This window comes from Propithecus coquereli, unplaced genomic scaffold, assembly GCF_000956105.1.
Source record: "Propithecus coquereli isolate 6110/MARCELLA unplaced genomic scaffold, Pcoq_1.0 Scaffold351, whole genome shotgun sequence".
NCBI classification, from domain to species: domain Eukaryota; kingdom Metazoa; phylum Chordata; class Mammalia; order Primates; family Indriidae; genus Propithecus; species Propithecus coquereli.
The window spans coordinates 1,886,917-1,902,406 of record NW_012149186.1 but is presented as its reverse complement, the minus strand read 5'-3'; the positions used below and the strand labels follow the sequence as shown (position 1 = coordinate 1,902,406).

The following is a 15,490-nucleotide window of genomic DNA, read 5'->3' as shown; positions in this document are numbered from 1 at the left end:
GAGACTAATTCCTCTCTTCTCTCAGTTCCTTGCAAAACACAATTATGATTCCAAGTACATATAAAACCCGACAAATATAGATGACTTACTGGAATAACCATAATGTTCCTCTCCAGGAAGATCTTATCGGCTTCTGGAGTTGTTGGCCCATTGGCACCTTCAGCAATGATCTGCAAGAGAGTCAGAAACACAGAGATGCCAACGACACTGTCAAATTCCCTCCACGGAGGGCAAGAGACACGTGCATATGAACAGGGGGCTGTGGGGAGAGGCACAATTTCAGTTAAAATGATATTAATAAAAGTTATTTTGCTCTACAAAGTATAGAACACTACCTTTCACTTTTCTATTTCCCTAGTTTTCTTAACTACTTTTTGGAAGTTTGGTTTAAGATGAAACCCATGGTAATAGGTGCACGACTCTGTGATTATACTAAAAACCATGATATTGTGTATTCACTTTAAATGAATGAACTGTATGGTATGTAAATTATATGGTAAAAAACTGTTTAAAAAAAAAGAAAGCAACTCAATCAGACTTTCCTCTGACCCTCTTACTGGCATCCCACATTGACCATGTTGATTGCAATTTCTAAAATGCTTTCACCTTGGCTTTCACTCTGGGTGCATTGGATTTGGTCAACTGCTTCTCGCTGGCAGCGGGGATGAGTATGTCGCAGTCAGCTTCCAAGATGCTTCCTTCATAGGGCTTTGCCTTGGGGAAGCCCATAATGGATCCATGTTGCTGTAATTGATTTTTTAATCAGAATTAATGGCTACACCAGAATCTAAATGTTTATATTTATTGCCTATGACATAAAAATTTATTAACAGCTGTACGAGTTACACTTAAAAAAATAAGCAATAGAGTTAAATAAAACTTATTTCAACTTTATAAGGCAACGAACGGGTGGTCAAACTGTTCAGATATTAGATTACCATACCAATTTGAAGTCTTCCAGTTCCTTTGGGTCAATACCATCTGGATTCCATATACTCCCCTCAGATTCACCAACAGCAACACATTTAGCACCAAAACGATGTAAATATCTCATAGAGTGCAGGCCCACGTTACCAAATCCCTGGGAAGAACAATTACCCACGACACAAAAGTTAAAGTCCTGGTACAGATTATAAGAGTCATATTTTGACCTGTGTAAATCTACATTCTGTTAGTTTAGAAGCAATTATCAAAATCTTTTTGTCAAAAGAAAATGTACTAATTGGCTTCTCTTCAACATAAAATTCTATGTTTAAGAATATGGGCTGGGCACAGTGGCTCATGCCTGTAATTTAGCACTTTGGGAGGCTGAGGTGGGAGGATCACTTGATGCCAGTTTGACGCCAGACTGGGCAACAGAGAGAGATCCCATCTCTACAAAAAATTAGCCAGGTGAAGTGGTGCATGCCTGTAGTCCTAGCTATTTGGGAGGCTGAGGTGGGAGGATCCCTTGAGCCCAGGAGTTCAAGGCTACAGTGAGGTATGATTGTACCACTGTACTCCAGACTGGGTAACAGAGCGAGACCTTGTTGCCTCAAAATACAGAAAGAAAGAATGTAATGGTCAACTTAATTTTGATCCCCTTAAGTAAAATACATGTTAGCATATCAAACAAGTTTGGGTCAATGTGCAAACCTTTCACCCACAATAGTTTTAGAAAATTATGTTAAGAGACCTCCTCTTCTCGATACAATTTCAAGTTTAAATATTGATCACAAGAAGTTAGTTGGTGATTGTTTTGTGTGTACTTGAGAGATATTTATTTTAGTTCTAGTCATATGAATCATACCAAGGTTCAAAAATCAGAGGATGTATTACTCTGAAAACAACCACTCTAAAATGTAAGAGGCTCAAAATAATCGAATTTAAAAATTGCAGATCTAAAAACATTTAAAAACTTACTTAGTATCAATCAGTTATTAAGAAAATAAATTTTTTTTCTTACCTGAACAACAAATGTTTTATCTCCAAATCCTGGTGTCATTCCTAAAATGCTCATGTAAGAAGCTTCATTGATGAAGTTTTCAATCCCATGGAAAACACCACGGCCAGTAGCAGAGATGCGTCCATGGATACCTCCTTGACTGATAGGTTTACCAGTAACACAGGCATGTGCATTAATGTCCTGTAAGAGGAAGTCAGAATTTAAAGAACGAAATGCCATGTCCATTCTATGATTAACCAATGTAATGAATTAAAGTCAAAGCACATTCTTATTTAACTAAAAATATGCTCATTAGGAGTATATGTGTGTGAGTGTGTGTTCAAGGTACACTTTCACCAAAAGAGATAAGACTCGCCTTTTCAACTTTCTGTTCCTAGAAAATACACAATAAATTAGTCTATATTCTCCAATGGGAGAAACAGAGTTTAGGAATTCAGAATTAAGTAAATAAAAATAACAACATCACAGAAGTAGAGACAGTTCATCTTAAAGCTATTATTCCTTCAACAAATATTTAAGCCCTACTAAGTCAGAGTACACATCCCATTTATAAAAGTATCTTAAAATCTATCAAAAGATGTCACCAAAACAGAGCCCCAAGACAGGAGAAAGCATTACAATTTTCTTGGATGAGAGGAATCAATGATGTATTCTTCAGCCAAACAAATCTAGAAATTCGATAAAATGCCACTTTTTAAAAGGAGCTTTTAAAGATGATATTTATGTTTATATAAATGAGTAGATTAATAAAGGTATTTAAGAAATTAAAAAAGAAAAGGACACGTGGGCGAGACACGGAGTCCCCTGCTTGTGTGTGAGCAGAGCACCTTCCGTAGCAGCGATCAGCTCTGCAAAGTGGAGAAAGTGGAGCCGGGAGTTAACAGTCCTCACCACCTGTCTCTGTCCTCTTTGAATTAAGGATATGCATGTATTCTTGTTCGGCAACAAATATAATCAGAAAAACAAAGATGGTGCTTGGGAGGCCTTGCCCTCCAGGGCACCAGATATGCTATAAGCATGGCAACCAGAACACTGCAGAATAGAGAAATCAACCCGTGGAACAGGAGAAACTAGAGACAGTCTTATTATATGGAGTAAATCAGCACGATTAATATAAAATGAAAATCAACACAAAATTTTAAATCAGTGGCAAAAGTATGAAGCATTCAATAAATGCGCCGACGCCATTTGCTACCTGTGTGAACAAGATACAGCGCCTTACCTCACGCCACATCCCTAACCCCCAGCATGCTCCTACGCTCCTGCTGGGTGAGTTAAAACGTCCCCTGGTCTTCATCTGTATCGTTTAGACATTTTCACAGAGAGAACTTAAAAGTATATTACTTGTATAATTACCAACAGAAAAAATGAAAGCAAGTAAAAAAAAAAAAAAGGCAGTCTAGTAAAGTGATTTACTGAATTAGTAGTAGTTTTCCCACAGTTTGCTTTCATGAATAATTAACACTTATGAATACAGAATTGCAAATCTAGTGCCAAATGCTTTTAGACAGCCAGAATGCAAATGCTGGAGCTGAAGGAAATACTGTCTGAGGTCAGGCCTGGTGCCAACTGCCAGGCGCCCACCCCAGCATACCTAATGGCTCTGGAAGCCCAGGGGAAAACACTCTCCCGCCGACACCACACTTCCAGGTGGGGCTAGACAAAGGGAACCTCGTGGTTTCAGTTCACATCTAGATACGAGTAACAAAAACTACAGCTTCCTTACCTTAGGCCTTGATTTTGGATTTTCCTATCACTTAAGGAAAATCTTTTTACTAGTCCAAGGTTTTAGCTGGCAGTGCCTCACAACACTTTCTTTTGCTGCCACCATTGAGAATGAACTATGAATAACAACAATATACTGCCTACCAGTTTGCACTATTTTTTTTTTTTTTTTTTTTAGACAGAGTCTTGCTCTGTTGCCTGGGCTAGAGTGCCATGGCGTCAGGCTAGCTGACAGCAACCTCAAACTCCAGGGCTCAAGCGATCCTCCTGCCTCAGCCTCCCAAGTAGCTGGGACTACAGGCATGTGCCACCATGCCTGACTAATTTTTTCTATATATTTTTAGTTGTCCAGCTAATTTCTTTCTATTTTTAGTAGAGACGGGGTCTCACTCTTGCTCAGGCTGGTCTTGAACTCCTGAACTTGAGTGATCCTCCCGCCTCAGCCTCCCAGAGTGCTAGGATTACAGGCGTGAGCCACCACGCCCGGCCTAGTTTGCACTATTTAATCTAGTGTCTTGCTTAAAGCGAACAAGAGACCATGCCCAGAGCTCATTTAACATAAAAAAGCGACAGATTCTGGAAGTGTCCTTTTTGGGAATGGCAGTGAAAACCACAATTCTTTGGAGTGTTGATGCTTCCATTTTATTTCAGGGGAGTTATATAATTTACCTGATGTAACACTTATAAATGTTTATTTTTTGGTGCTTATTAAGTAAGGGTTGTGTACTGCTCTTAAGTGTATTAAATTATTATTCATCTAATCCTCACAACAGTCTCACAGAGCAGGTACTATCATCATTGTCATTTTACATGAGAGGAGCCCAAGGCCCAGAGAGGCCGAGGACCCAGGGCTGGAATCCAGGGCTGCACACGCTCCCATCACAGCCCAACCCCACCTCTGGAGACAGCTCACCTCTACCTTCCTCCTCTTTCCCAAGACCTGTCTTTCTGCCAGGGCCCTTAAGAGAAAAAGTCCCCCAGCCTTTATTCCCTTTGGGGACTTTGCTACATCTACCATCCTGCATCTCTTTTGCATTGTCTATCCCTTGCCCCAATAAACACTCTAAAGGACAACAAAAACCTTTTTCTTCAGGCAATGGCCACCTCTCAAGCTGTCTTCTTTCTGTTTCTCCTCAGCGCCATTTTTCTTAGTTAGAGGCCCCACTTCCGTCTTCACAACCCTCTTCCCTCTGGGCCCCTGGAAGAGTCTCCTGCCCTCAACAATCCCATTTTCTGCTGCACACAGAGCAAGGCTTAAAACACACACTCAGCTATGTCACACATCTGCTCATAACTAACTCTTCACTCTTTTCCCTGTTTTCGGGACAAAGACTGAAGTCCTTATGGTCACTTCCCAGGCAGTAACCTGGCCTGGTCCTCCTTCTACTGGCCTTTCTTGCCCCCTCTCCCACCTCAATCCCGACTCTGGCCACAACAGCTATCCCTTAGCCTCCTGAGTTCATGTTGCTTCGGAACTTCAGAACTTTCACCCAGGTGCTTCCTTCTGACCCAAATACCTGCCACTACTTCTTCCCCTAGTCCATGTCCACTCATCCCTCAGAGCACAGACCTGACGTTTACATCGTCTAGGAGGCCTTTTCTGACCTTACCTGGAACGGTTTGCATGGACCCATTATTCTTTTTCACGGCTTCAAAACCGCTTCTAGTATTTATCCCAATTGTAGCAAACACCTTGCTTACACTTGGCCTTGAATGTTGTTTCCAACTCCATTTCTCTTCCTACTCCTTAAATGTTTCTGCTCCTCAAGGTTCCATCTCTCTTAGGGATGGGAGTTATTTTTTCCTCTTGCGTTCTGTTTGGTGGCACTATCTCTGCTCAGTCCCCAGACTCAGTTCTTCCTGGTTCTCTCTGATTCAACCTGGTACTTTCCTTGATCCCACACATCCCACCCAATCTCGCCAAGTCTTTCTTTGTCATGTCCCTCATAGGTGCCAATGCCCTGCCCCAGTCCTCTGGCTTCTGGGCACTGACACTGCAGAAGGGATTCTCTCCCAGAGCCAGTTCAGCCGGACACTGCTACCAGCCTGTTCTTCCTAAGGAAGGGTCGGCAGCAAAGGCTCTCCACTGACGACCAGGTAAAACATAAACACTAGGGCTTGGTGTTTTGGCCTGTTCACTTACCTCTTCACTCTCATCTTTTATCACCTTTATGAATATGCCTTACCTTCGGACAATCTGAGCTCTGCTGTTTGTCTTCCTCTTATCCCTTGAATCTCCAGATGTTTGAATTCTACCCATTTTCAAGGTCTAGCCCAAATCTCTCTTCTAGAAAGCCTTCTTTCAGAAACCGTGCTATCCACACTGTTTCCATACCTAATCTGCATATGTGTCTTAGCTCCTCTTTAAATGAAATTTTTTTTTTTTTTGAGGCAGAGTCTCACTCTGTTGCCCTGGCTAGAGTGAGTGCCGTGGCGTCAGCCTAGCTCACAGCAACCCCAAACTCCTGGGCTCAGGCGATCCTCCTGCCTCAGCCTCCCGAGTAGCTGGGACTACAGGCATGTGCCATCATGGCTAATTTTTTCTACATATTTTTAGTTGTCCAGCTAATTTCTTTCTATTTTTAGTAGAGACGGGGTCTTGCTCTTGCTCAGGCTGGTCTTGAACTCCTGAGCTCAAACAATCCGCCTGCCTAGGCCTCCCAGAGTGCTAGGATTACAGGCATGAGCCACTGCGCCTGGCCGGAACTGAAGGCTTCTTGTTCTATCTTCTAGCATCTCAGCAGAGTGTGTTTCCCTGCCTAGTGAGGGTCCCACTGCAGTGCCCAGTATAGAATAGCATATAAGTAAAATCTCCATCTACTGACATCATTGTTCATTACATTTACAATTTAAGAACAGAGAAATCGACGTAAAATAATATGCACATCAAGATTATGATTAAAGGGGAGAAGAAAAAACCCAGTGATTCTCAACTTCTCATATAATCAATTGAATTGCTATTTCTCACAAACCGCAAATGAAGTAGCCTTGGGGCACCTGGTGGGTACTCACATAGTGCCCTATGGTGCTGGCATAGGTGTCAGCGATCCAGGACATCTCCCGCTCGCCTGTGCTCATGTCCGGGGCAGGCACATCAATGCCAGGACCTGGGGACACAGGGAAAGGGTAGTGCACCAGTTCTTTTTTTTTCCTTTTTCTTCTGTAAGTTCTTCTTTATTCAAACCATGATAACACTACAATATACCTTTTGCCTATCAGTTGAAACACTAGTATTATCATCTTTCTACCTAATTTAGTAACAGCCAGTTTTACTGAGTGCTTACAATGCACTGGACACTCTGCTAAAAACTTAACACATATTACCTTGTTTAACTACTATAACAACTGTGAAAGACAGGGGTTATTATTACTATTGTCATTTTTCAGGTGAGGAAACTGAGGCTTCAGAAAGATTCCTTAAGAGCAATGAGGACATTTTTGTTTCGTTGTGTTTCTATCATCTTTCCCAGTGCTCCCCACAGCGTGGAAGTTAATAAAGATTCGTTGAATGGATGAAAGGAATAATTAAACCTTACCAGCTGTTATTTTTGCCCTGGACCTTACATCCAAAGCAGGTTTTCAAAATCCAGTATGAAAACAGACACCATACTTTAGGAACAAACCAATTTTCCCAGACCATTTTAGGAGGGAAAGAGATGACGAAAAGGTAAAACGACACAAGCATCTTGGGAGGAAACTATAAGACGATGCACCAGTTTTTAAGATAAACTCTTTTCAAACACAAAAATCCTTGTAATTCTCTCTAATAACAAAGTCACCACGGCTAGAAAACTTTACATCTCTTTAGGCAACTAATCAAAGTCATAAAAATACTCATTAAACATTTCAATTTCACTACTAAACTTAGAAACACGTGTTACGTGGTCATCTCTCCCACGGGCATTTACTTGCTCTGTGTGTGGAAGTTAGCTATGCACAACAGGTATAAGCCACCCCCACAGGACTCCTGTGTGTGTGACCAGAGGCTAATCAGGTGAACCTCTCTTGACCTTGGTTCCCTAAACTATAATCAGAGATAACAGTACCATCTTGCCCCACAAAAGCAGATTATTATGGTTAGGGATATACATCTATGAGATAGTATAGTAATACACTGCTTACTGGGGGTGTAAGCCTTCCTCACCAAGTAGACAGAGACGGGAGAAAGTCACACTGCTGAAGCAATTGTGTTAAGCACCATACTCTTCCTTGTGGAAGAATGCTGGTTTGCCCTATTACTCAACACTTGGCGTATATAAAGTTTCAGGCCTTGGCTTTCAGTTCCTCAGATCACAGCAAATTAAAAAGTTTGAGGATAACAAGAAGTTAGCTCACAAGCAGCTACAGATATCGCTGATGGCACTAATACTGATGGCTGCCATGAGATCTCCGATAACAATGTGTTAAATGATGCTCACTCAAATCTGTAAAGGCACAGAAATACTCCTCTCAAACATAGTAAAAACGAAAACCATCTAAGTATCTAGTATGTCAATTAAATGAAATATGGTATACCTACACAAGGAAGTACTACACAACCATTAAAAAGGATTTATATCTATGTAAGTGACTTGGAATCATCACCAAAGCATACATGTGGAAAAAGGCAGGTTTCAAACAGCATGTATAATACGTTCCCATGTCCGTAAAATTCTTTTCCTTACTTCTCCTATTTCCTTCCCTTTCTACTTTCATATGTGTGTGTGTGTGTGTGTGTGTGTGTGTGTGTGTGTGTGTCTGTATGTAGTATGCAGAGGTTTGGAAAGTTATGTATAAATTTATTCATTGTGTTCTCTTTGAATTTCAGCCTCATTTATAATTTTCTATATTATTTCAATTGTATAATACGAACTTATTATCTTCATAAAAAGAAAAACACAACTATATAAATGGTCCCCACAGAAAATAATTTAAGTCCTTTCTAAGGGCTATTCCTATTCCCAAGTTCTTCCTATAATTTTTACTTTTTAGCCAACAGAATAGGTATATTTTTATGTTTTTCTACAAGTCAAAGGCCCTAGCAAATGTACTTCTTTGAACAAGCAGTGTTGTCAAGGGCACAGGGCTGGCATAAGACAACTTAGAAATGCTCAAGCGTCATTTTTTACACCCCGACCCCAGCCCAATCTGTAACTTTCCTACACCTTAGCACCCTTTCTCTTGGCCACCTTATAAATCTCATGAAGTCCAACCTACCCACACCTGCCCTCACCCCGCGCAGCACTCTTACTTGCAAGGGTTAAGGCCAATCTCTCCTCCTCCCGACACAGGGCTTTGCTGCTCCCGTTCGTTCCCGCTCTCTGCCTTTAGAGACATGCCTCAGCCAGAGCCAGTGCAACTCTGTTTAACCACATTCCTTTTCCCTCACGGCACAAATGACAATTTGCTCCTGAATCCTTCTAGAGGTATCTACAAAAGTACTGCTTGTTTTTAACAATATTAAGGTTAAATAAGTTGTTGCCTCAGAGAATAATTCTAGTTGGAGAAGGGCTTTGGCAAATGGCAAGTCTGAGGGATAGAGCTGGTAAATCAGACATGTAGAATGATCAGCTGCTTCAAAAACATCAGTCTAGACACGCTAAAGATGAGACAGTTGCCCTACCCAAAACAAAGCACAAAGTATTAATTATTAGGCTTATGAGTTTTCTACTCCATATAAAACCAATGTATAGGATGCACAGATAACAAGTAATTCCTGAATAACAGATAAATTCTCAAATATACAGAGAACAGGTCTGGGATAGAAGTCCACCCTTTTAAAAAAAGCAGCTGCTGTAACAGAGCATGAACACAGGGTGAGAGCTGAAAGTAACTGTGTGCATGGAGACACGGGGATGAGAAGATGTGGAGACATCAGGGACCTGCTGGAGCACTTCATAGTTTACAAAGGTGGTATCTAAACTCACACGAGGGAATTAACACCAACCTTTCACAAACTTTTCCAAAAAAGAGAAGAGGAAGGAACACCTCCCACCTCGTTCTACGGCATCAGTATTACCCTGATAGTAAGACTGGACAGATTCAACACAATCCCTATAGAACTAAACTGACTTCTGCACCACAAAGCTTTGCACCTAGCAGGTAGGCAAAGGGAGTTTTTCTTCACTTCTGGGCAAGCCTTGAATTGTTTATGTTACTTGTTGACTTGTGTTTCCACAGAGAGTTTCAGATTGAGGCTCAGACCCTGGCCTTGTCACATTGTGAGTTTATGATCATCTTCTCAATTTCTGCAGAAAAAGGAACTGAGATTTGATAGCGATTGTGTTGAGTCTGTAGACCAATTTGTGGAGTACTGACATCTTAATCATATTAAGTCTTCCAATCCTGAATATGGGCTGTCTTTCCATTTATTTAGGGCTCTTTGCTTTCTTCCAATGATGTTTTGTAGTAGTCAGTATAAAAGTCTAACAACAAAGTATTTTATTCCTTTTGATGCTACTGGAAAGGAGACTGGTCTATAGTTTTCTTGTGATGTCTTTATCCAATCTTGGTATCAGGGTAATAATGACCTCATAGAATGAGTTGGGAGGTATAATTTAGGTGAAATTTAGTGTGTTTGGCAAAAGCTCCTATAACAAATAGCGGGAGTCTCAGGAATTCTCCAAAAGAGATCACATTAACCTCCCTGCCTGTCCCACTGTTTTAAAGAGACAGCTATGACCCTTTAAAACCTCCATGTCCAAAAGGCATCAGATTTCTTACTGCTTTAGGAACTATAGAACTGCTATTATAAAAGCTGCTTTCACATATTAAAAAATGTTTTAAATTCAGATATTATTTAGTTTTAAAAGTACGGCCTTGGTCTTTCCGGATGTCTCAGTAGATAATGTAAATGCTGCTATACTGATCAAAACTCTCACAATGTCTGTACAAGGAGAAGAGGGGAGGAGATCTCTCCCTGGTGCCCATACTGCACACTGAGAATCTGAACCTTTCTATTAGAAATGTGTCACGCACGGGCCCAAGTATTCTCACCAGGTCTATAACAGAACCTACTGTCTCAAAGTAAAAGGGCAACTCCGTTCAGGCACATACAGATAAAAGCAAGAGTTTAACATAATTACTTTTTAGGTGTTTCCACTTTATACAGAAATCTATTAATACATGGCAATACATACCAATAAAACCCTTCTTTGCCAGCTCCATGGTGAACCTCCTTGTGATCTTTTCTAATTCACTGTCCTATAAAGGAAAAAAACAGAAACAAAAGCAACAATGAAAAAAAGTTTGATATAAAAATTACTTGGAGATTATAGTTGGCATTCTATTTTCTATTTATAGGACATTTTCATACATCTTCTCATGTAATCTTTAGAATGACTCATAAATTAGGCATTTCTATAATATGAAGATGAGAAAACAAGGGATCAGAAATTAGGTTATAAAAACAAAATAGTAGAATGAGGGCTTAAATCTCAGTTCCTCTTTGTATTAATCCTCCACTTAAAAAAAATTGAATCTTAATCAACACTAATTGAAAAATGACATAATTGTATTAATATGGACCCTATGAGCCTCCCTATGAGCCTTTAAATGTATATTTCCATTTAAATGGTAAAAAAAATTTTTTCTGAGACAGTCTTGCTCTGTTGCCCCGGAGTAGAACACAATGGTGTCATTAAGGCTCACTGCAACCTCAAACTCCTGGGCTCAAGCGATCCTCTTTCTTCAGCCTCCCAAGTAGCTGCGACCACAGGCTTGCACCATGACGCCCAGCTAATATTTCTATTTTTAGTAGAGAATGGGTCTCGCTCTTGCTCAGGCTGGTCTCGAACTCCTGAGCTCAAGCAATCCTCCGGTCTTGGCCTCCCAGAGTGCTAGCATTACAGGTGTAAGCCACCACACCCGGCCTTAATCACCTTTTAACCAAGTAATGAAAAAAGACATTGACGTTAAGTAGCTGACCTTTTATATGGCAAAACATTCAACGAATTAATTATTCACTTGTTTTCCATTCCAGTTGAAAAGCAACTTGGACCATTAATCTCACTGGTATGGGGGATATACAGAAGTCCAGCAATTTCAACTCCTTTTAAATGCACAAATAGCGCTTTGATACTTACGGTATAATTCTTGGGATTGATCTTAACACCGGCTTTAGCACCCCCAAATGGCACATCTGAAAGGAAAGTCGTTATTCCACATAAAAGCAAAAAAAAAAAAAAAAAAAATGTGTGATGCTTTAAGCTTGAATTTCAGAAAATTCCGAAATAAACCCACACTGATCTCTTCTAAAATGTTCTACTTTAAATAAAATTTTCTTGAACAGAAATTACAAGGCTAGCCAAGTTATAATGTGTATTTAATCAGTGCTCTTAAAAAAAAAAATCAGTGCTCTTTACTACTCTAAAAGATAATGCCCCATTTACTTTCCTTCCGCTATGTTTTGGTATTATTTATAGAATATGGAAAATGATTTAGAATAAACACACTTAAAAGAAAATCCAATTAGTTCCTAGAATAAAAACCCCCACTTAAGAAAAGACGAAATCTTAATTAAGATTAAATAAAAAATGATGTTTAAGTCTTAAAGAGCACAACTTTTAAAAAAATCAGTTCTGATAAGGTCTATTTCTAAAGCATCTTAAAAAGTAACCTTGTGTATAAACATATTTCCCCAAAGAGTTATTAGGTAGCAAAAAAAGGTGATCACTTACCAACCACAGCACACTTGTATGTCATCAGAGAAGCCAAAGCTTTTACTTCATCTACACTCACGTCAGTGCTGTAACGGATACCTGGTGGAGTTTTTTTTTTTTTTTTTTAAAAAAGGGGTCAAGGGAGAAAGAAGGGGATGTTATTTAGAACAAACTTCAGTAAGTTTCAAAACTAAACAAAACTGCAAATTGAAAATGTCCACTTTTTACATTTTACACCTAGGCTATTTCCAAGAACACCAGAAGTTAATGTGTCAGAACACTATAAAAAGTCAATATTAAAAGCTAAAGGAAAAGCTGCTAATAACAGCAACTATGATTTCACAAGACAAAAACTATGCAGGAATGAATGTTTTTTATACTTTTTCCAGAAGGCAACTAACTCCTTTTCCTTTGTAGTTTGCATGACTTGGTAGCAGGGAGTTCAAGAATTCTGCGTTCTGATAATAGATACACACGGGCAATGGACAGTAGCCAGGTTTTAAATGCCAGATATCGAAACAGAGATTTTGGCTCCAAATGGGTACGCCCAAAGAGATCCTCACCTGACACTCTCCTCACCTACTGCCAACCTTTTTCAACCGGAAGGTGAGAAAGCCATTTCCCCTTCCTGGGAATGAGCAATTCCCTTCGCCATTTCTGAAGGGAGGGGAGGTGGCCAAGCAGACAGGCCACTCTGAGTCCTAATGATCCTGTATCCAGAAGCCATTAGGTGTTTGGTGGAAGGGACACAGGAAGTGAGGATGCCCGCTGCTTTGGCTTTGGGGGTCTTGGTCAATCACCCTTGCAAGTGTTGCAGGAGTAAGCCACCTTTCTCTCTTACAGTCCACTGCTTTCCAATCTGAAGAAGGTCCGAGTGGGGTCATCTCTGACCGCGCACTGTGTGGGCTCCCTAGGTTTGTGTGAGAAGGATACCCATATGAAGTTGCAGCTTTTTTTCTACTCCCCTCCTCCAACAGATTCAGCTCCCCTAGAGGGGCTGGGTACAATCTCCACTGAGAGTCACAGGTTAAATAATGGAACCCCAGGGACATCTCTTTTAAAGAATTCTGGGAATAAAAGATTTTCCAGATAGAAAATACATAACATCTCACGAAGATGCAGTTTCGTGACAGGGTCTCACTTTGTCGCCAGAGCTGGAGTGCAGTGGTATGACCATAGCTCATTGCAACCGAAACTCCTGGGTTCAAGCGATCCTCCTGCCTGAGCCTCCCAAGTAAGTGGGACTATAGGTGTGCACCACCATGTGAGTTTAATAATTTTTTTTACTTTGTAGAGACAGGGTGTCGCTATGCTGCTCAGGCTGGTCTCAAACTCCTGGCCTTAAGCATTCCTCCTGCCTTGGCCTCCCAAAGTGCTGAGATCATAGGCATGAGCCCCATGCCCAGCCCCTAGTCAATTTTAAAAGCTGTCTTTTTATACGTTTCAGAGAACATCAACTATATGTTAATGATACATTTTAAGAGAATTTTATTTGTATGTATGATGCAAATTCTGAGCTGGGCATGGTGGTGCACACCTATAGTCCCAGCTACTCGGGAGGGCTGAGGTGGAAGGATCACCTGAGCCCAGGAGTTCCAAGGCCAGTTTGGGCTATATAGCAAGATACTCGTCTTTAAAAAAATAAATAAAAATAAATTTAAAAAAGCTAATTTTGAAGCCGAACATATTTCTTTGGTCTATTGGAAAAATCAAATGATTAGATTAAGAAGAGTGAGCTCTTAGAATTATACCTTGCATATAACTAGTTCTCAAGTTATTTGTGAAATAAATGTACTCATTATTAAAATTTTAGAATGTGAAATGACAGGTAATTTTTCTAGCATATAGCAGATACCTCTATAGCTTACTCCCCCATTTTGTTCAGGTCTCTCCTGAAAACTTATTTCATGCTGAGGGGCTCTCTCCAACTTCTCTCTCTCTCTCTCTATTTATTTATTTAGAGACAGGGTCTCACTCTGTCACCCAGGCTGGAGTGCAGTGGTGCAAGCACAGCCCACCCCAGCCTCAAGAGATCCTCCTGCCTCAGCATCCTGAGTAGTGAGGACTACAGGTGTGCACCATATCCAGCTTACTTTTTTTTTTAAAATTTTTTGTAGAGACGGGGTCTTCCATGTTGCGCAGGCTGGTCTCCAACTCCTGGCCTCAAGCGATCCTCTCACCTCGGCCTTCCAAAGTGCTGGGATTACAGGCTGACCACCCTATTTAAAAGAGCACCTATTCCTTACCACCACTCTCTAGCCCCTTTTACCTCATTTGTTTCTTTGTAACATTTATTATTACTGGCCTTATATATGTATTTACTAACTTGGTGTCCCCACCTGGCAAGTTAGCACTGTGACAGATCTGTTTTATTCACTGCTTTAATTCCCAGTTCCTAACGCAGAAAATGGCATGTATTAGGCATTCAAATACATGCTGAATGAATATATGAATATTCTTAACTCTTAAAATTTAAGGGAAAAAAAAAGACAAAAAAGCCGTGGCCACAAAAGTTTTGACATACATTTAAGTTTTAAGCTATTTACCATAAGCATCTACACACATCATGAAAAGACTAAAAAAGGTAAAGTACCAGGTATTAAAAAGTACCCCAGAAAAAAAAATCAAAATAAAATCTGTGGGGGGTGGAAATAATGGGGAGATGATGGTCAAAGGGTACAAACCTCAACTGGACAGGAGCAATAAGGTTTTTTTTGAGATACAATGCACAGCACGGTGAATATAGTAAATGATAATGTAATGTACATTTCAGAATTGCTAGGAGTAAATTTTAAACGTTCTTACCACAAAAAATGATAAGTATTTAAAGTGACAGACATGTTAATTAGCTTGACCCCCCCAAATTAGCTTGATTTAATTATACCACATTGTACTAAATAGGTCATAAAATTACTTTGTACCCCGTAAACATACACAACTATAATGTCGATTTACAATTAAAAAAATGAAAATTAAAAAGAAATAAAATTCATAAGTATTATTAATATGAAACATTTATATCTTTAAAGCAAAAATTTGTTTAAAAACCAAAATGTGCTTTTCACATTATTAAAAACACTACTAAGTAATACAGCATATTACTTAGTGAAAACTATGCTAAGCCAGGGGAACCCGGGTGGGGCGCCGTGTCCAGGTGACCCAGCCTGCAGCATCTGCTTAC

General features: G+C 40.1%; 1 protein-coding gene across 1 annotated transcript in view; it reads right to left on the bottom strand.

Annotated features, from left to right (window-relative positions):
- Window positions 1-15,490, bottom strand: part of GLUD1 (glutamate dehydrogenase 1) — a 47,858-nt gene that overhangs the window by 8,823 nt on the left and 23,545 nt on the right. The window contains exons 2-9 of the mRNA XM_012651280.1: window positions 12,328-12,408; window positions 11,734-11,789; window positions 10,789-10,852; window positions 6,683-6,777; window positions 1,946-2,125; window positions 944-1,081; window positions 607-744; window positions 90-170 (exon numbers count right to left, since the gene is read on the bottom strand). Of these exons, the coding sequence (XP_012506734.1) occupies window positions 90-170; window positions 607-744; window positions 944-1,081; window positions 1,946-2,125; window positions 6,683-6,777; window positions 10,789-10,852; window positions 11,734-11,789; window positions 12,328-12,408 (833 nt within the window). The remainder of the gene's footprint in view (window positions 1-89; window positions 171-606; window positions 745-943; window positions 1,082-1,945; window positions 2,126-6,682; window positions 6,778-10,788; window positions 10,853-11,733; window positions 11,790-12,327; window positions 12,409-15,490) is intronic.